The 22,600-nt window shown below is 44.5% G+C and overlaps 1 protein-coding gene across 3 annotated transcripts in view; it reads right to left on the reverse strand.

Moving 5' to 3' along the window:
* Positions 1–22,600, reverse strand: part of RBM25 (RNA binding motif protein 25) — an 83,220-nt gene that overhangs the window by 46,019 nt on the left and 14,601 nt on the right. For 2 of the 3 annotated variants that reach the window (XM_077464583.1, XM_077464582.1), the window contains exons 2-5: positions 18,936–19,050; positions 17,759–17,808; positions 10,896–11,063; positions 10,363–10,429 (exon numbers count right to left, since the gene is read on the reverse strand). In XM_077464583.1, coding sequence (XP_077320709.1) covers positions 10,363–10,429; positions 10,896–11,063; positions 17,759–17,808; positions 18,936–19,035 — 385 coding nt within the window. In that variant the 5' untranslated portion in view covers positions 19,036–19,050. The remainder of the gene's footprint in view (positions 1–10,362; positions 10,430–10,895; positions 11,064–17,758; positions 17,809–18,935; positions 19,051–22,600) is intronic. The other variant, XM_077464584.1, reaches the window with a different exon arrangement.

The raw sequence follows: 22,600 nt of genomic DNA on the forward strand, positions 1-22,600 counted from the left end.
GCCTACCTGAGTATTGTTGCTGACCATGACCATCCCTTTATTACAGTGTAGCCATCTTCTGATGGCTCCTTCCAGCAGGATAATGCACCATGTCACAAAGCTCAAGTCATCTCAAACATGACAATAAGCTCACTGTACTCGGATGGCCTCCAGTCACCAGATCCCAATCCAATATAGAGTAACTTTGGGGAGTGGTGGAATTGGAGATTCGCAGCCAACAAATCTGCAGCAACTGCGTGACACTATCATGTCAATATGGACCAAAACATCTGAGAAATATTTCTAACACCCTGTTGAATATATGCCGCGAAGGATTAGAGCAATTCTGGAGGCAAAAGGGGGCCCAATCCAATACTAGCGCATCTGGAAAGTATTCACAACACTTCACTTTTTCCACATTTTGTTATGTCACAGCCTTAATTTCCTCAAAATTCTACCAACAATAACACTATAATGAAACCGTGAAAGAAATTTGTTTGAAATCTTTTTTTTAATTTACAAAACACACACACATTGAGCTTTTGCTCAATACTTTGAAGCATCTTTGGCATCAATTACACCCTTAAAGCAGCGTTCCACCCAAAAATGGAACTTCCACTTTTCCGGTCTTTTGAGGAAAAATAATTGATTTAATAAAAAAATAAGACAAGTTAGCCCAATTTTTTTTTTATATTGTGAAAGATAATATTACACCGAATAAATTAATACCCAACAAGTCACGCTTCAAAATTGTGCCCGCTCATGGAACAGTGACAAACATTTACCCTTTAAAATATTGCACGTTTTGAGTTAGAGGAAGTCCAGGACTAGAATTATTGCTCTCGTTCTACCGATCACGGCGATACTTCACATGTGTGGTTTGACCACCGCTTTCATATACAGGGCGAGTTTAAAATAATTTTTTCTTTCTTACTTTAACTTTTATTTTTTTCACTGTTCTTTTAAAATAAAAATTTGTGTCACTTTTATTCCTATTACAAGGAATGTAAAAATCCCTTGTAATAGAAAAAAGCATGACAGGTCCTCTTAAATATGAAATCTGGGGGCGGCGCTATCTTCCCCTCACTCGTCTCCATGGCCAGGGACAGGTCCGGATCGCCGTTACCGACCTGGCTCCTAGATTCCAAGCAAAATTGTCAAGCCCTGACAAATATATCTATCTATCTATCTACACACACACACACACACACACACACAGTGGCGACGGAAAGTATTCAGACCCACTTAAATTTTTCACTTTGTTATATTGAAGCCATTTGCTTAAATCATTTAATTTCGTTTTTTTTTTTCCTCATTAATGTACACACAGCACCTCATATTGACAGAAAAACACAGAATTGTTTACATTTTTGCAATTTATTAAAAAAGAAAAACTGAAATACCACATGGTCTTAAGTATTCAGACCCTTTGCTGTGACATATTTAACTCAGGTGCTGTCCAGGCATACTACTATGCCACAACATTTGCTAGGATCTCTGACGAAGTATGCTAGTAATACTAAAATATGGGTCTATTTAGAATAGGAGCTTAGTGGTGCCAATTTATCTGTAATGCCCTGGATCCCGTGCTCATGCAGAGCATTCCGGCCAATCAACTCGCCTCCAACTACTTCCACAGTCACAGTCTGGGACTCTCCACATAAGACATTCTCATGGAAATATAACTCTCCTCTCTACTACCCATATAGAACCATAACTTTTTTCGCCCAGGCAACATGGATGCCGGCTTTAAAGCCTGGTCGACTGAAGGTCCACGCCTTCTGCATCACCTCACCCGGAGTAACCATCCCAAACCTCTAATGGATATTTTGGGCCCTAGACAGGACTCCTTCATGGACATTTGGAGATACAGTTAAAGCAATTTGTGGACTCCCTCCCACATCCACTACGAAGTACCCAGGATTTAACACCGATTGAAGAGGTATTTTTCCACAAAGAACCTCCTTCTCATTGCATTTCACAATTCTACAAAGCCTTCCTCCAGCTGCAGGATTCTTAATTTCCGGAATTCCTTAATAAATGGGAATCCGACTAAAACTCTCATATTACCAATGACCAGAGGGTTAAGATCCTTCAACTCGCTCAAGTCTCTTCCATCTCATCCAGGATTACTGAAATGAACTACAAGCTACTGACTAGATGGCACTATACACCAGCCAAAATCCATAGCATGTTCCCCTCCTGTTCCCGTTGTGTTGGAGGAACTGCAGGAACACAGCAACCCACGCTCACATCTGGTGGACGTGCCCGATAAGTCAACCCTACTGGCTACACATAATTTGGCTTGTGAACCAAATAACAAACTCTGCTATACTCCTAGAGCCGTGGACAGTACTCTAACACAATGGAAGCAGTGGATTAATACATTTGCTCACTAACCCGACACCTGCTCAACACTGCCAAGGCCCTCATCCCAGCTAATTGGGGACAACCTCACGCCCCCTCAATGCAAAATTGGATACAGGCAGTGAACAAAATCTGCCCGATGGAAGAACTCACCCTCATTGCCAAGGACAAGCCTCTTCGCCACACGGTGACTTGGTCCCCGTGGATGGACTTTAAAAACTAACGAATACAGGGACATAATGTTAGTCTCCTCAACAACCACAACACACTCACCTACAGACACCAAATGTGTCATAGGGATATATAAATCTTAGCCTAAGATTAGCCCGTTTCTCTAATGGTAGCTGAGTCTGCTTACATTTTGAGAAGTCCATTGAACACAAACCCTCACCTTACTCCCATCCCTCCTTTTCACCACCCTAGTCCTCTTAGGTTCTCTTTCTTCCTCACTTCTCTCCTTATCCCCCACTCCTCTTTGTCCCCTTCTCTCTCCCCCCCCCTTTCTGGCCTAGCCAGTCATCCAAATATATGCACAATTAACTAAATGATGTGAACACATATGCTGAGGTATAATTAGACAGACCCAGGCTCAAACGCAGAATTGTGTATACAGTAATAGGAGCCTATCTGCCCCTGTGTGTCGTATGTCGACATCCTATGTATGCATATGTGCTTACCACTTGATTGCCTATTGTATTGTTGTATTGTTATTTTGCGTTCAATAAACAAAAAAACTCAGGTGCTGTCCATTTCTTCTGATCATCCTTGAGATGGTTCTACACCTTCATTTGAGTCCAGCTGTGTGAGTATACTGATTGAACTTGATTAGGAAAGCCACACACCTGTCTATATAAGACCTTACAGCTCACAGTGCATGTCAGAGCAAATGAGAATAATGAGGTCAAAGGAAATGCCGGAAGAGCTCAGAGACAGAATTGTGGCAAGGCACAGATCTGGCCAAGGTAACAAAAACATTTCTGCTGCACTTAAGGTTCCTAAGAGCGCAGTGGCATCCACAATCCTTACGACCAGAACCCTTCCTAGAGCTGGCTGTCCAGCCAAACTGAGCTATCGAGGGAGAAGAGCCTTGGTGAGAGAGGTAAAGAGGAACCCAAAGATGACTGTGGCTGAGTTCAAGAGATGCAGTCGGGAGATGGGAGAAAGTTGTAGAAAGCCAACCATCTGTGCAGACCTCCACCAGTCGGGGCTTTATAGCAGAGTGGCCCGATGGAAGCCTCTCCTCAGTGCAAGACACATCACATGAAAGCCGGCATGGAGTTCGCTAAAAAACAAAACAAAAAAAAACCCTGTAGGACTCCAAGATAGTGAGAAATAAGGTTCTCTGGTCTTAAGAGAGAATTAAGGCCAAAAAGTTCTAAGCGGTATGTGTTGAGAAAACCCAGGCACTGCTCATCACCTGTCCAATACAGTCCCAACAGTGAAGCATGGTGGTGGAAGCAGGGACAGGACGACTGGTTGCAATCGAGGGAAAGATGAATGCGGCCAAGTACAGAGATATCCCGGAAGAAAACCTTCTCCAGAGTGGTTAGGATCTCAGACTGGGCCGAAGGTTTACTTTCCAAGACAATGACCCTAAGCACACAGCTAAAATAACGAAGGAGTGGCTTCACAACAACTGACTGTTCTTGAATGGCCCAGCCAGAGCCCTGACTTGAACCCAATTGAGCATCTCTGGAGAGACCTAAAAATGGCCGTTCACCAACGTTTACCATCCAACCTGACAGAACTGGAGAGGATCTGCAAGGGGGAATGGCAGAGGATCCCCAAATCCAGGCGTGAATTATATCAAAAGGGTGCTTCTACTAAATACTGAGCAAAGAGTCTGAATACTTAGGACCATGTGATATTTCAGTTTCTTTTTTAATAAATCTGCAAAAACGTCAACAATTCTGTGTTTTTCTGTCAATATGGGGTGCTGTGTGTACATTAATGAGGAAAAAAAATGAACTTAAATGATTTAAGAAAATGGCTGCAATATAACAGAGTGAAAATTTAAGGAGGGTCTGAATACTTTCCATCCCCTCTATTCATGTGACAACACTGAAGACATGCCCCTTTGCTACAATCTAAAGTAGTGAGTGTACAGCTTGTATAATGGTGCACATTTTGCTGTCTCCTCAAAATAACTCACTCAGCCATTAATGTCTAAACCGCTGGCAAAAAAGTGAGTACACCCCTAAGTGAAAATGTCCAAATTTGGCCCAATTAGCCATTTTTCCTCCCCGGTGACATGCGATTCATTTTACAAGGTCTCAGGTGTAAATGGGGAGCAGGTGTGTTAAATTTGGTGTTAACGCTCTCACACTGGTCACTGGAAGGTCAACATGGCACCTCATGTCAAAGAACTTGAGGATCTGAAAAAAAGAATTGCTGCTCTAAAGATGGTATAGGCTAAAAGATTGCCAAGATCCTGAAACTGATCTACAGCATGGTGGCCAAGACCATACAGCGGTTTAACAGGACAGGTTCCACTCAGAACAGGCCTCGCCATGGTTGACCAAAGAAGTTGAGTACACATGCTCAGCCTCATATTGAGAGGTTGTCTTTGGGGAAATAGACGTATGAGTGCTGCCAGCATTGCTGCTGAGGTTGAAGGGGGTCAGCCCATCTTCACACACTGCATCAAATTGGTCTGCATGGCTGTCATCCCAGAAGGAAGCCTCTTCTAAAGATGATGCACAAGAAAGCCCGCAAACAATTTTCTGAAGACAAGCAGACTAAGGACATAGATTACTGGAATCATGTCCTGTGGTCTGATGAGAGCAAATTAAACTTATTTGGTTCAGATGGTGTCAAGCGTGTGTGGTGCAACCAGGTGAGGAGTACAAAGACAAGTGTGTCTTGCCTACAGTCAAGCATGGTGGTGGGAGTGTCATGGTCTGGGGTTACAGGAGTGCTGTCGGCACTCGGGTGCTACAGTTCATTGAGGGAACCATGAATGCCGTGTACTGTGACATACTGAAGTAGAGCTGATCCCCTCCCTGCAGAGACTGGGCCGCAGGGCAGTATTCCAACATAAGGACCCCAAACACACCTCCAAAACGACCGCTGCCTTGCTAAAGAAGCCGAGGGTAAAAGGTTATGTACTGGCCAAGCATGTCTCCAGACCTAAACCCTATTGAGCATCTGTGGAGCTTCCTCAAATGGAAGGTGCAGGAGTGCAAGGTCTAACATCCACCAGCTCCATGATGTTGTCATGGAGGAGAGTAAGAGGACTCCACTGGTAACCTGTGAACTCCATGCCCAAGAGGAGTTAGGAGGTGCTGGAAAATAATGGTGGCCACACAAACTAGACACTTTGGGCCCAATTTGGACATTTTCACTTTGCGGCGTACTAACCTTTGTTGCCAGTGGTTTAGACATTAATGGCTGTGTGTTGAGTTATTTTGAGGAGGCAGCAAATTTACACTGTTATACAATCTGTACACTCACTACTTTACCTCGTAGTAAAGTATTTCTTCAGTGTTGTCACATGAAAAAATAGAATAAAATATTTACAAAAATGTGAGGGGTGTACTTTTGTGAGATTATATATATATATATATATATATACACATACACACACACACTTCCATATATATTTGGACACAGAATCATTTTTATTTTTTTCCAGGTATTTACCAAAACATATTCTAGCTATAGTTAAATAATGGATATGAAAGTGCACACACTCCGATTTGAGGGTATGTACATTCAAATCGTAAAAAGGGTTTAGGAGTTACAGCTCTTAAGACTAGTCACCCACTTTTTCAAAGGACTAAAAGTAATTGGACAATTGAATTTAAAAAGCGGTTTCATGGCCAGGTGCGGGTTATTTCATCAATTAAGCAGGTAAAAGGTCTGGAATTGATTTTAAAGGCCCGTACACACAATCTGACTTTTTGAAACCAAACATGCAAATTAGCTGTTTTAAGGCAACATCCAACCGTGTGTACGCTCCATCGGACAAACTTTTTTGTTTTTCATCGGACAAATGTTGGCTGTGCGAACAGACGAACTGACTACATAAGTCCGATCGTGTGTACAGAAAACCATCGGACACGCATGCTCAGACCCAATGCAAAAGATCAAACAATACAGAAGTTGACCAAAGGTGGCGGTAAAGAGCAGAAAAGCCACGTGATTTGGTGAAAGTTGGCTGGAAAAATTCGGACCATGCATATGCTTAACAAGTTCAAGGGGAACCCCTTTTGTACAGAAATCCACGGGAAACATTGTATTGAGCCCGATCGTGTGTACGAGGCTTAAGTGTGATATTTGCATATGAAATCTATTGCTGCAAACCTACATCATGCGTATAAAAGGAGCTGTCCATGCAAGTGAAACAGGTTATCGTAAGGACTTCAAAAACAAATCCAACAGAGACATAGCAGCAACATTAGGCGTGGCCAAATCAACAGTTTGGTAAATTGAGGAAAGAAGAATACACTGGTAAGCTCAGCAACATAAAAAGGCCTGGACGTCCATGGAAGACTACAGTAGTGGATGATCGCAGGATCCTCTCTATGGTAAAGAAAAACCCATTCACAGCATCCAGACAAAGACACTCTCCAGGAGGTGAGTGTATCATTGTGAAAGTCTACAATCAAGAGAAGACTTCACAAGAGCAAATACAGAGGGTTCACCACAAGGTGCAAACCATTCATAAGCCTGAAGAATAGAAAAGCCAGATTAGACTTAGCCAAATAACCATCTAAAAAAAAAAAGCAATCTATGGATGGCTGAAACTAAGAAATCTGTACCAGAATGACAGAAAAAAAAAAAAAAAAGTGTGGAGAAGGCTGAACAGGTCATGATACAAAAGCACACAACTTCATCTGTAAAACATGGTGGAGGCAGCGTGATGGCATGTGAATGCATGGCTTCCAGTGGCACCGGGTCATTGGTGTTTATTAATGTGAGAAAAGACAGAACCACGGGCGGCACAGTGGTGTAGTGGTTAGCACTCTCACCTAGCAGTAAAAAGGGTCCTTGGGCCACTCCTGTGGACAGATACAATGAAATATTTGGGGATCTACATTTCCCCCTCTACCTCTGATTTTTGTGCCCTTAATCTGGATCCACTGGTGCGGAGGATGAGGACTAGACTGAAGGCATGGTCGCATCTCCCTCTCACTTTGATTGGGAGAATTAATTTATTTAAGATGAAGCTTTTGCCTGCTTTTCTCTATGTTCTCAGACATGCTCCAGTCTGGATTCCTAAAAAAATATTTCGCACGATAAATTCTCTTTTGGTGTCCTTTCTCTGGGGCGCTGGTCAGCCACGGTTTAAGCTCACGGTATTGCAGAGGCCTTGGGGGGAGGGCGGGTTAGCTTGCCCGGATTTGCACTCCTACTATGTGGCGGCTCTTCTGTCCCATGCTCATAATTGGCTGGTTTCAGACGAGTCCAATGCGGCGGTGGTCCTGGAAGCGGCGTGGTTGGGGTCGTATGAGGCACTAAGACACTTGGTGTATCGCGGTCTACGAGCCCCTTTTCTTCTTACTGCTGCAATGAGGGCGGTTATAAGGGCATGGAAGGCTGCCAATCTGATGCGCCCCGTACCCTCGGGACACATCTCCCCGCATAGTCCTCTTTGGTTCAACCCGAATTTACCGGAATTTGGCTCTATTCCCGACCCTAGTGTATGGGCAAGCAGGGGTATCAAATATATTGATCAACTCTGTGTTGAGGGAAAAATACAGACCTTTGATAGGCTGAAACAACAGTATACACTGCCCAACTCACACTTATTCAGATACTTACAACTTAATCATGCCTTTCGAACGCAGTTTGGAAATGCCCCCGTCGCGTTTTACACCTCGAGGTTGGAATCTCTGCTCAGAGATGTTGACCTGTCCAAACCGTTGTCTGCCATCTACAAGGTATTACTCCCAGGTGTCCATACCGGTTTGGAACTCCAAAGGGCAAGGTGGGAAGCTGATTTTCCCTCCTTGGATACGGAGGACTGGGAAGATGTATGGGAGTATCCTTTCCTACAGTTAGTGTCAGCCAGAGATAGATTGGTGCAATTCAAAATAGTACATAGGGTATATTACACTCCGCAACGTCTTCACAGAATCTATCCATCTGTCCCTGATTCTTGTTGGAGATGCAACTCACTTTCGGCGGATTTCATACACATGTTCTGTAGCTGTCCTCAGATAGCTGGGTTCTGGGTGGAGGTGACTAATTTTATTCTGGCGGTTACCACCGTCAACATACCTTTGTCGGTCGAGATATGCCTCTTGGGACTGGTCGAGCCGCTGGCTCCACGCCGAGCGCTCAGAACACTCCTGGGCTTATTGCTGTACTATGCCCGTAAGTCGATTGTTCTCAAATGGAAGGCCCCGGTAGCCCCCTCTATTAATTTTTGGAAGCACTTAGTGAATACGGCTCTCCCTCTTTACAGGGCCACCTACCTTTCGCGAGGGTGTGGCACTAAATTTCATAAAGTATGGGGCATTTGGACGGAGTCGCGTGACACCAACGCTGACTTGAATCCGGACTGATGGAGTTTTCATTAGTGACTAGTGGAAGAGTTCTAAGTTGTGTGATATTCATGTAACCCTGGGTCATTATTTACGTGGGCAATAGGGGATTGGTAGGTGAAGGGTGATGCTTGCATATTTTATCCTGGGTCTGAGCGTGGACTGCGATGGAGCATGGGCGAATTAAGTAACTGTCCTGAGTAATGTGCAGTGGTGCTGGAGCGTACAGGGGGAGGGGGGGGGGGGGGTTCTTTTTTCTGTTTGGATGCACACGCCGGTGGCGGTGTATCGAGTGGGGGGGAGGGGGAGGGTTATTTGGTTGTTCCCTGATTGTTTGACTCTATTTGGTTGACCCTGATTGTTGGGGGGTTTTTGTAATAATCAGCCTGGGTATGCCCAATAGGCTGTAGGTTGTTCTATTGTTTACTTGCAAATTAATAAAAATAATTAAAAAAAAAAAAATAAAAAAAAAAAAAAAATAAAAGGGTCCTTGGTTCGAATCCCAACCACGACTCTACCTGCCTGGAGTTTGCATGTTCTCCCTGTGCCTGCGTGGGTTTCCTCCGGGTACTCCGGTTTCCTCCCGCACTCCAAAGACATGCAGGTAGGTTAATTGGATTCTGTCCAAAATTAGCCCTAGAATATGAATGGGGACCTTAGATTGTGGGCTCCTTGAGGGTAGGGACCTACAGGGATAGGGGTAGACACTCACTCAGGTTAAACTGGACGGACTGGTGTCTTTATTCAACCTTACTATGAAACTATAACCAGATGAATTCTGCAGTTTTTAGAGATATTTAGATTTAGAGGTATACTGCCCAGATTCAGCCAAATGCAGCAAGGTTGATTGGACGGCGCTTCACGGTACTGATGGATGATGAGCCAAAAAACTGCAAAAACAACCCAGAAACTTTTCAAGGCAAAGACCTGGAATATTATGCATTGGCCATCACCTGATCTAAACCCAATTGAGCATGCATTTCACTTACTGAAGGCAAAACTAAAGGCAGGAAGACCCACAAAGAACTGAAGAGAGCTACAGTTAGAGCCTGGCAAAGCATCAGAAAGGAGGAAACCCAGCCCAGTCTTTGGTAATGTCCATGGGTTCCAGACTTCAGGCAGTCACCGTCAGTAAAGAATTCAACAAAATATTAAAAATGAACATTTCTAATTAGATTTGTCCAATTACATTTAAGCCACTGAAAATATGGGGGGGGGGAAAGAGACTGTGTATAAAAAAAAAAAACTGTTGCAGTTCCTAAAATCTGTACTTTATGTTCAACCCCATGTATTAAAGCTGAAAGTCTGCACTTCAAATTAATTTGGATTGTTTAGTTTTCATTTTATTCTGGTGGCATACAGAGCCCAAAGTATGAAAATTGTGCCCGTGTCCAAAAATACAAGTGTATGTGTGTATACACACACACCCACACAGTATGCATAAATACACATTAGCATACATTCATTTTATGAAATACATACCTATGAAATTCAATAACAGAAGAAGAATGATGCTCATACATACCACACTTACCTTGAAGCTTCCCAGATGCTCCTTGCACACGTTTCCAGCTTAAAACCAAGCCGCATTTCTATAACAAAATTAAATGTGAAAAAATGCTTTTAAAAACCTAAATGACACACTTGTCATGTGAAATAATGCACTGCTCTTTATTCCAAAATGTTGTGAAACATTTACAAGCGGCTACTACTAAATTCAGTAGTTAATTCATACAATGACAGTCTGCCTTAAAAGAACAAGTTTACGGTTATGTAAACACTCCCAGCGGCTAAAATATTTCTAAGAATAGTTTTGCATTAAACATATTATAGGGCTAAATGAGCATCAGTGCCATAGCGTTTCATTGAAAAAAAAAAATGGCCTTCCACATAAATGGGAAGAAAAATGCACTTATTTACAGCCGCTACATGCCCGTTTCATTTTCCAACCAGCATAATTTATTCTCAATTTTGAATGCCCTAAAAACAGGTAAAAAAAATAAAAATAAAAAAATGAACACACAACTTACTGGTGAATGTGTTTAAAACTTTACTTACTGCTAAAAGTTGTCTGATAAGCATATCAGAGGCTTTCTCAGAAATATTGCCAACAAAAACAGTGGTTGTTGGTCCGCTGTTCTCATCATTTTCTTTGTTCTTAAGACCCATCAAATCCTTCCGAGGCCCAAGATGTTTTCCAACCATAGATACTGTGGGTAGCAAAACCTTGCAATAGGAAAAGAAACAAAGACCAATATTTTAACCACGATGGATCAACAGAAGATGCATTTTTTTTAATTTTGTAATGCAAGCCATAGAATATAAGACAAAAAAATTTGATCAGGCAGTTGAAAACTGGCCCAATACTAATTTATGACTAAACAAACTTGGAAAAAGAAAAAAAAAAATTAACTCAAATAATTTGCTTTGGCCAAGCTGGACTAAACTATTTCTTTATCAATTGCTGTAGCTGTTGTCATTGCTGTATAAAAACTACCTAGCATCAGCTACCATATTTATCGAGTACAACATGCACCCCAAGTTTAGGAGGCAAGTTTAAAGGGGGGGGGGGGGGAAACACTTATATTTTAAATCCCCTGCAGCCTTGCACACTGTCCAGCCTTGCACAAATTTGCAGCATATTTCATTTTAATTTAGTGCCGCCACCTTAGATCTTCGGCTCCTCTCTCTGCCGACATAGACCGAGCTGAGCAGAGTGTACTCTGCTCCACTCGCAGTAACGCCCCCGTCCCGCCCCTTGGGCCCGGGTACTATGATGGACACAACTCCGGTCCAATGGCGGGACGTAAATGCAAGGAGGCGGGACTGGGCGTGACTGCGAGTGGAGCCAAGTACACAGTGCATTCGGCTTGGCAAATGTAGGCGGTGCTCCACAGAGCGCAGATCAGAGGGGGATCGGCGTATAACACGCATCCACGATTTCAAGAGGAAACAGGTGCGCGTTATACGCTGATAAATACAGTGCTTATAGAGTACAGCGATGTGTTTCCATTTGCTGTTGAAATTAAATAAGGCTGGGTAGACTGCTGCTCAGCCATTCACAGGAATCATTGTACGTTATCAATACGATGCTTCCTCTCATTGGCTGAGGTGGAGATCATGCCTTCATTCACCCACCTCTCCATCTCAGCCAACCAGAATCAAAGTGTAAAACATGCCTGCAATACAAACGTATCTTCCATAGGAGCCTATCTCCATACATGAAAAGCTGTCACCGACACTAAGAATTGTGATAAATAAATTGTTCTACATTTGGATGTATGCTTCTAATGCACGTAAAACATAGGAAAACAAAGCCCAGCTACATGAAGCCTAAAACTTCCAAAGCAGACCTGCATCTGGTCAGCAGAGGAGACAATCTTCTTATAAGTAGACAACACCTACGCTTAGCTGAAAAACGGAATTATTGGGTATAAAAGCAGTTTTGGTTGTTTCAGTGTACAATTGGCCCTCCATAACTGAATGTTAGACAATCAGTAACATGCTCTGCTTAAAAGTTTTTAGCAGTCAGAAGGGTGTCAGGGTTTCCATTTCTGTCACCACTGCCAAAGAGTATCATGTTTTGGTATAGTCCAATAAGTAGAAGTGCACTGAAATTTCAGCTGCTGAAACATATCGGTCGAAAACGTGGTATTAGGCATTCAGCCAAAAGAAAATTTGACGATAACGGCACAGAAAAGGGAGCGAGTTCTGCCCCGGGTGCCGTACATTGAGGGGGTGTAAACCTGGCCTCTCAGCGTCCTCCCCTCCCTACTCCTCAAGCAGAGCCGTGATCTTACTAACGGAGCTGAACTGTCCGGGCGGGCGCAGTAACAATGTCCCTCCTCCTGTGATAGCACACTGGTACAATGCCAGGCCACTGAATCAGTGTGATGTATAACAGGAGCCGCAACATTGAATTTCCTAGCCCGCGGTGCCACAGAAAAACTCCGTGGCACTGCTGAGGCTGCATTTCTCTCTTGTACCATGTCTGCAGTCTGACCATCTCTTGTATCACGTCTGCTAGAGGTGCACTGAATGGAAGTTTTGCTAATAGTATTAGAAGTGTGTTTAAGATTGCAGACATGATACAAAAGATGGTTAGAGACTGCATTTTTCTTGAGCTTTTCTTGTACTAAAGGTGCCAATAATGGCCAACAATAAATTCATATTAATTTAAATTGATATTAATTAAAAAGTCCAATACAATTATATATAAAAATATAATTTTTAAATACTGTCATCTTCAGCTAAGTGCAGCCTGTGTTTTCCGTTTTGGCACCAAAATTACCATTTGGTGCACCCCTACCAATGAGGATACCAAGCATGGCCGATTCAACACCACAGTAATAACATTTTTAAACTTTTATATATAGAAATGTTAGAGAGTTACTAACATGCAGTCGCATACCATTTCTGCTCAGACTTGGATTATGTTACTTTATGTCTTTATAGACTACAGAACACTTTTCCAGTACTGGTATGATGTATAAAAAAGGATAGAAAAGCTGTCAGCAGTTTGCAATATTAAAGGTTAGGTGTTGGGGCGTGGCCTGGAGAGCAATGGAGTAGGATGCATGGAGTGAGCGCTCTGCTTGCCCACACTACTGAATTTGATATCCTGCGTTAATCCTACCCAATTTTCCTCAGCATCTACAAACCAGCAGACCTGCCTTGTTCCCAACGCAGTCCTCAGAGCCTTCTAGCTTGTCAGAGCACTGCTCGAGGCCACCATCGCAGGTCCTCTTCCTCATCCTGTATTAGCTGGAGGGACAGACCAGGGATTCGGCCCAACTCCCGGAGCGGTGGCGATCTTGCTCCACCCGGCGGCGGCACCTGCAGGTTTGACTGAACTCCCTGGATGCCCTGAGCCCAGTCTCGGATTATTACAGCCACCGGCCTGGGGACTCTGTCGTGGTGCCTCCTTATCCTGCAGCTGCCCGAGGGATAGTGCGGCGGCTTCAGCCCAACTCACGGAATGGTGGCCATTTTGCTCCACTCTGCAGCGGCCCTGGCAATTACAGGACTTCCTGATCATCCAGTTTCCTCCTACAACCCCCGAACTTCGCGGCTAGCTGACCGCTACTTACAGTTATTGAGGATCCGGCCTAGTAAGCAGCGGCCATCTTGGTACACCCGGGGACTCTCCTGCCCACCTCTGAAGTATGTCTAAAAAGGACCTTTGAGGCTGCTGACAAACTTGCCAAGTACCACAGGCTTGGAGAAGACCAACAGGTTGAAGATGGCACCAGCACTCCGAGGTGGCCACTAACGAGGTGCTCGATGCCATCGCCCTTTGCCAGAGAACGCTCACCACCAAAATTGAGGTCAAAATTGATGCATCCGACAGGATCTCTTGACCCTGCGGGACCGCGTGGCAGAGATGGAGACGCATATTAGCAGAGCAGAAGATATCTTGCACCCCCTGCAACATACCACTGATGAGGTGCGCCCTCAGCTACAACAGATTAGTGCGAAACCGGACGACATGGAGAATTGCCTCCGGAGATACAATCTCCGCTTTATCGGCTGACTAGAGACTGCCGAGAGCAACGACTCGGCAAGCTTCTTTGAAAGCTTTCTGACATCCAACTTTGGCAGAGATGCATTCTCGGAGATGTTCGCTGTGGAGAGAACCCATTGACTCCCTGCCTGTTGTCCTCCCCAAAAAGCTCCGCCGCGTACCCCGATAGCAAAATTTCAGGGACTGCAAGAAAATTCTCCAACTGACCAGAAAGAAGGGAAATATGCCCTACACCAGCACACATTGATGTGGGTATTCCTTTTTCTACACCAACATATTTGAAACCGCATGCTTATGCTAAAGTTACTATGTTATTGTCATACATGAACTATCGATATTGGTTGTCGCTGTGTTTTATGCTATCTGATGTGTCTATGTCTGCTCTGCTAATCCAACTGTGGTCTATCAAAACACTGCTCATATCCGCCATTAGTTCCCTGAAGTTTCTCACGTGGAATGTTAGAGGCTTGCGCAATAAGATTACACGCATTACCGTCCTGACATCACACTAGTTGAGACTCGCGCTACGGACCACCTACAATCCTCTCTTAAAAAGCCTTGGATAGGCTGGGCCTATCACACCGCCCACACCTCACACTCCAGTGGGGTATCAGTCCTGGTTGCAAAAAGGGTTCTATTTGATCTAGTGTTACTCCAGACGGACCAGCAGGGCAGATGTGTTTATACATGCCACCAACAATGGATCCCCAATCCTGATACTAGCTTGCCATGTCTCTCCCCTCCCCCTCCCCCCATGCAACTCACTTGTAATTAAGGAGGGTCTTGCCTTTATGACACAATGTACCAGCAGCGTGGATGGGGAACTTTAATATGACCCACACTGGACTGAATGGGCAACTGGATCCGACCCTTGACACACATCAGACTATAACGCATACTAATTTTGCTATTGTTGACACTTGGCGCCACAAGCATCCGCACACTAAAGTTTTCTTGTGCTTCTCAGCCAGTCACAAAACGATATCATGCATCGATTTCATCTTAATTTAAAAGTCCCTGACACCTAAACTGGGAGATGTGGGCTTTGCTCCGAGAAGACTTTTGAATCATGATCCAGCAAGCCTCCCCTGCTCCATCTTGGCGGTTAAAGCCATTTTGGCTGATGGCTCTGCAGGACCAGGATGACATCCCCGCAGAACTACAATACTATTTCACAGCCAACAGGGACTCAGCCGCATATGACATGGTGAGAGAGGTTTAAACTCCACGTCCGTTCCCTCCTTTCCACGCGTATTCCACAAGTTAAACGGTCATCGAAACGTATTGTCCAACAGGTTACAGAACATCTACAGGTGTTGGAGGAGGCATTCCATCGTGACCCCTCACCTAGCACTGCCAACAATGTTAAGATTCAGACGCGACAGGTCTCCCAATGATATTGAAAAAAGCTAAGCAACGCACCTTTTTCTATAAAAAAAAAAGGGTGTTTGAGTATGGAAAAAGATCGGGCAAACTACTTGCGTATCTTGCTCATCTAGACGTGCGTCCCCCTGTGGTTAGTCATCGATAGATCCGCAGGGGAACGACATTACTGATCCACAACAAGTGGCTTAGGAATTTGGGAAATTCTACCGTACACGCTACACTTCCCGAGTCACCCACACCCTGATACAGGTATTCTACCCCCCTCTATGAGAGGGGCCCAAATTGTAGTAATACCGAGGCTTGGTAAGGACCCTAAATACACGGAATCATATAGACCTATTTCCTTGCTATAGGTTGACATTAAAGAGGGAGTCCACCTAAAAAAAAAAAAAAAAAAAAAAAAAAAAAGATTAAAAGCCAGCAGCTACAAATACTGCAGCTGCTGACTTAATAAATGGACACTTACCTGTCCCAGGGTCCAGCAATGTTGGCAGCCGAAGTGGAGCAACGGGAAGGTGCACGACTCCACTGGAGTCTATTCCCGGAAGTGGGTGCAGATACCTGTATTAGACCGGTATCTGCACCCCCCTAAAAGGTGGCATTTGTGGTACCTGGGGGGGTAGGTTATTCTGTCACTGGTCCATCCTGACCAGACAGGCTTCATGCCAGGGAAAAATACTGCGATGAACATTCGCCGCCTATTCATGAACATTCAGGGGTCCCATGATGAAATCGGTTTGAGGGTTGTGGTGTCTCTGGATGCCACCGAGGCCTTCGATTCTGTGGAGTGGAACTACCTGTGGGAGTGCTTCTCACTGGGTTCAGCTCCTATATCAATCCCCAAAGGCCAAGGTGTTTGTCAACGGCTGGCTTTCCGAACAAATCCGGTTAGAGAGAGGGACCCGATAAGGCTATCCTTTTTCCCTCATTTTGTACGCACTGGCTGTAGAGCCATTGGCCATCATGATTCGTGCAGATACTAGCATCCGCGGCCTTAAGATAGGGAACCTGGAGGAAAAGATTGGGATGTATGCCGATGATACGCTCCTATATCTGGAGGACTCCAGTCCCTCTCTCCATAGAGCATATCGGTAGCCACTCGGGTTCGAGTATTAACTGGTCTAAATCACAGATCCTTCTGATTGACCATTTCCCTTCCTCGTTCACATCCCCTCCTCTGACCCTCCCAAAGGTCTCCTTGATCAAGTACCTTGGTGTACAGGTCACCAGATCGCTCGCTGACTACACACACTTGAAACTTTAACCCCTGTATGCCCTGATCAAGACACAGACTTGGGCCAAAATACCCCTGGGTGTTATGGGATGTGTCAGCTTAGTCAAAATGATACTCCTCCCAAAGATACTTTATTTAGTGTGGTATGCCCCCCCCCCCCCCCCCCCCCATATATACACAAACCACAAAAGTTTTTCAAAACAATCAAATCTATTCTTAATTTGTTTACATGGGGGCGCAGTAGACAAATTATCTTGGAAAATCCCGAAGAACTTGGTGATGCTGGGAGGAGCAGCCCTTCCAGACTTTCAGGAATATTACTTTGCCTCCCAACTGTTTATCATTTTGACAAAAGAGAGCTACCGCGATACCAGTTACTACTCTGAGCAGCCTGATGACCTAGCCCTTACCCCACTTCAGTTAGTCCCAAGAGCCCCATTGACAAGATGTTCCACCCAACACAAAACAGACATGCTTTCACACACCCAAAACATTTGGTAAATACAGATCTGATAACCGTTTCATCTGCCAAATGATTTGTTTCTGTGCATCTTGTTCTTATTCCTTTAACCATAGTACGATGCAGACAAGCTGAATATAAACAGAGCAATGTTAACATTGGCTTGAGCCTTTGGTAACAACTCTCAAAAGAGAAAATACAAGGGTATATTTATAAAGATGTGTGATATTGCTGGATGTATAATGTATTTTAAATTAAGTTAAAGTAGTATCAATCATTTAGGACTGAAAGTTATGGTACAGTAGAAACAGACTTACAGTTGGTCCTGGAGCCATCAAACTCATTGGTACAGGAATCATTGGAGTTCCTATAAGAAAAAAATAAAAATATAGTATATGTATTTATATGAAAACGTAAATGAGGCACAAAAGTTTATTGCACTTTACAGGTCAAGTAATATGAAAAAAAATAGGACTTTAAAGGGTAATGAAGACATTTTGAAAACTGGTTGTCACAAAAAAAATCCGATATTGTTTGGAACACTAAGCTAATACAGAGTCCTTGCTTCTTCTGCAGGACAAAGCTTAATGAGGAAGCATAATGCTTAGTTCCCATCCTTCTTATGAAATGGTGAATGTAGGGGTCCTAATAAATGTTCCGACAAATCTCATGTTTTGTAAGGTTCACACTGATTTGAGTAGTGGTGCACCCAAATGAAAATTCCGCTGCCACAACAGAAAATGCAGGATGCACTTGGTCAAAACCCTAATTGACAAAAAAAAAAAAAAAAGACAGAGGAGATCTCGAGAGAGAGAGATCGAGATCGATAGATCGAGATAGAGATCGATAGATCGAGATAGATCTATGATTATAGTATATATTGACTGTGCCAATGAAAAACATTGGCACACTCAAAGTAGTGGTAGACAGGAGCTTCATTAAGTGTTTTTTTTTTAACCACTTAAAGTATAAGTCCACCTTAACACTAAAATCCCTGCATCTACAGCCTAACACTAACCCTGTAAAGAAGAAATGAGCATACATACCTTTTTTGAAGCCGGTCCAGTCTTCAGCGGCAGAAGCTCTGCAGGGGACAACCGACAACAGCTGTGAAATGAATGGGGAGCGACGTCACCCATTACTATGGGGCTCCCGTTGTCGGCTGTGTCCTCTGCACCCACCTCCAAAGCTGCTGACAGCTCAGCATTGGATCGGGTGCATTGGCTTCCGAAAATGGATGCATTCTCATTTCTTCATTACAGGGTTAAATGGTGTTATATCGTGGATGTCTGTAGATGCAGGGATTTTAGTGTTAAGGTGGACTTATACTTTAAGTGGTAAAAAAAAAAAAAAAAAAAACACACAACACGTAATGAATCTCCTGTCTAACTCTACTTTGAGTGTGCCAATGTTTTTCATCACTGGTATAAATGGATGAGTCAAAAAGCAGAGTTTTTACTCAATATGAATTTTGAACAACATAAGTGTACTTACCAGGGGGTGGAGGGAATCCTGGAAATTGTGGAGGAGGTATTCCCGGAGGAAGAGTCGGAATCCCCATTGGGGGTCGATTCAGATGCGGTGGGTAAGACATATTTGCAATAGCAACCTATTCGAAAGTAAAAATTAACATAATTAAAAATATATATTAGTATTATAATGAGCCCTAGAAACTAAATAAAAGTTATAAAAGCAAAACAAAGTCTTGTCTGAATATGGCTAATTTTGCCAGAAGCAGAAATTGCCATCTCATTTATCAAAGTGAAATATTAGGGCGCATTCAAACCTGCAAAGGCATACTGCCAGCGATTACATGCGCCCAGTGGTGTTTCCTGTGATTAGCTGCGAGTAGGCAGCCCCATTGAACGCAACGGGAGGTTTCCAGCTTTTGTAAGTAAATCGTGCCCACTCATCTATCACATAGCCAAAGCACATTTCTGTACACATATTGTATATTCCCAACATCCCACAGTTTGAGGGCTGTAGCCCTTTTAAAAGCTCTATAGTAATATAAATCGCATTATGCACTTTTATCTCAATAAGTTATTTTGAGATGTGTCTTTCATACTCATTCATGCTGCAATCGCACGAGAATGGTCGGTACTAGACGCAGGCAGGTCTTTCAGATTATCTATTTGAACATAAATGATGCTGTGGTGTTGTAGGTGGCTTCACACAAAATGGTTTATTCTGCCCGTACCCATCCTTTTTCAGTGCCCTGATCTGTTTAAATCTTCATTAGCCTTCACAAAAAGGCTGCCGCTTCAAAACACATTGCCCTGGAGAATCAGAGGTTTTTCTACACTCGGAAGTGGCTTGGAGTATTGGTGGTGACATCACTCCCAGTTTTACGGAAGATCGCTTCAGCAGTTGATTGAACATTTCCATTACTCCACACTCTGGCTGTCAGTACAGGGACATTCCCCATTTGATGGGCCACAAGATTTTGGCAGTGCATTGCACAACACAACAGCACAGCTTGGTGGCCATGCAGGAATGTCTTTTCTTCCCTTTCCCATGAGTGTATTTTATGCCTACAATAAAGTTGACATATTAGTTAACTTTGAGGACATGTAGCACTGTAATTGGGGCCCACCCACTTGGACTGTCCATACTCTGATTTTCAGGTGCAGCGCATTATGATTCTCAATGGCATACAAGGACATTCAATAGGCTGGAGGCTACATGCTGTTCTGGGAGCACAGATATGTAGCCCACATTAGAACAGCCATATACTGTGTGTGGCCTCACATTATCACACATCTTGATACTCTGTGCACTACTTTGGTTTTGTTATCACTCTTCCAACTACAAGACTCAGTTGGCGTTTATAACAGCATAAGCACAAGATGGGCTTTTTATCCCCTCACACCGAGTCCGTTAGTGCCTAGATACAGATTGTTTCCATTGCCTACTCCACTGGGGTTCTCATATGTAATTGCCTGCAGAGTGCATTCGTAGGTGTAAATGCACCTATAGACTAAGGTTCTGTGGATCCCATGCCACCTAGAACCTGAGCATCCCCTCCCAGTGTTTTAAAGTGCCAGAGGGGAGCATATGTGCAGCATCCAGCTCTGCTACCTGCAGCATGTCAAAGCCTGTGGCAGGCTGCGACTTGACAGGGCTGAAGCTACAGTGAGAGTAACTAATTTAGGGCCCTACATATTTGAGAACAAAATTCCCTAAATGCATGATATCTGCATTTGTCCTTGAACATGTAGCACCCTGAACATAACTACCACCAAGTAAAGTGTTAAACCCTGGGCAGCGGGGCTGGATGCTGAACCTGTGCCTCCCGAGCACACAAACTTAGGGACAGGACACACAGATGCTAGATGCCCGGGTGCAAAAGTATGCATTGGATTTGTGTGCTGTCAACCATCACATCAAAAATCCTGCTCCAAGAGACCATCCTATGGTCACACACCCAAATCTGTCAGGTTCCTTACCAGGGGCATTTGGAGCCTTGGCTAAAGGTGAGGTACTGAAGGTTACCTCTGTAACCCCACATTACTGCGTGAATCACATATTTTTGACTATTTTCAATGAAAAACCTAAAAATGGAAAGGCAACAATTTAGATCTACATGAACATGTCATGGTTGCCATTTATGAACACCAAAACTTCTATACAAGTGCACTTGCATTAAAGCGGGGTTCCACCCTAAAGTGGAACCTCCGCTGATCGGAAACCCTCCCCCCCTCCGGTGTCACAATTGGCACCTTTCAGGGGGGAGGGAGGTAGAGATACCTGTCAAAGACAGGTATTTACACCCACTTCCGGGCATAGACTCCCGTAGACAATCCCATAGACAATTCGCCCGTGAGTAGCCTCCGGCGGACTTTTTTTACCCAAAAGTACGGTGGACTTAAAGTAGTTTTGCACTCCAATCTTTCCGCCGGACAATCCGGCCATGTTTGCGCCAGTCCGCCGTACTTTTGAAATGAACGGACTTTTCCCGCCCGGGTAGCCGGGGCCAGCGACGCCTTTGCTGGCCCCGGCTACCCGGGCGGGAAAAGTCAGTTCATTTCAAAAGTACGGCAGACCGGCGCACACACTGCCGGATTGTCCGGCGGAAAGATTGGAGTGCAAAACTACTTTAAGTCCACCGTACTTTTGGGTAAAAAAAAGTCCGCCGGAGGCTACACACGGGCGGATTGTCCGGCGGACTTGAGTTTGACGGACTTTTCCACCAGATTGTTTGATCGTGTGTACGCGGCATTAGAAACACCTCCCAGGGAATACATTTAACCCCTTGATCACCCCTGTAGTCAACCCCTTTCCTGCCAGTGTCATTTATACAGTGAATGGTGCATTTTTTTAATATAGTGTTTTGGTTTCTGAGTGTTTTTTATTCGTGTCACTGGTCCCCAGAAAGTGTCAGATTTGTCCGCTAAAAATCAGATCGCCCCGCCACCTAGTATGGACTTAAAGGGGAATCCCTACGCCGAAAAATCGGCGTGGGGGTCCCCCCAGGTCCACATCAGACCCTTATCCAAGCACGCTACCCAGCCAGGAAAGGGGGTGGGGACGAGGGAAGGGGGGCCCCCCCCACCCCAAAGCACCTTGTCCCCATGTTGATGAGGACAAGGGCCTCTTCCCGACAACCCTGGCTGTTGGTTGTCGGGGTCTGCGGGCGGGGGGCTTATCGGAATCCAGGAGCCCCCTTTAATAAGGGGGCCCCCAGATACCGGCCCCCCACTCTATGTGAATGAGTATGGGGTACCCCTATCCATTCACTGTGGAAAATATAAAAATAAAACACACAAGGGTTAAAATAGTTTATTACACAGCACCAGGGGGTCTTTCGTCTTCAGGGGTCTTCTCGCCGGACTCCTCCGCTATCTTCTGCTAGATCTTTCGCTAGCGGAGGAGCCCGGCTTTCTTCTTCGCCGCCCTCTTCTTCCGACTTCGGGGGTCTTGTCCCCCTCTTCGGTTCTTCTAGTCGGGCCACCGCGCCTTCTTCTAGCTCTTTTACAGGCGGTGGCCCGGTCTTCTGACGCCGCTGTCGACGTCTTCTGTTGTTCTCTTCAGATGTTGCCTCGTCGCCCTCTCCGCTCACAATGACGGGGACGCGGCGACTTATATAGGGACATCACCGGATGATTTCCCCGCACATTATGATGCCACAGTCCCAGAGGATGCTGGGACTGTGACAT

Source organism: Lithobates pipiens, unplaced genomic scaffold (assembly GCF_037356315.1).
Source record: "Lithobates pipiens isolate NorthernLeopardFrog02 unplaced genomic scaffold, aLitPip1_a1.2 Scaffold_30, whole genome shotgun sequence".
Lineage (NCBI taxonomy): Eukaryota > Metazoa > Chordata > Amphibia > Anura > Ranidae > Lithobates > Lithobates pipiens.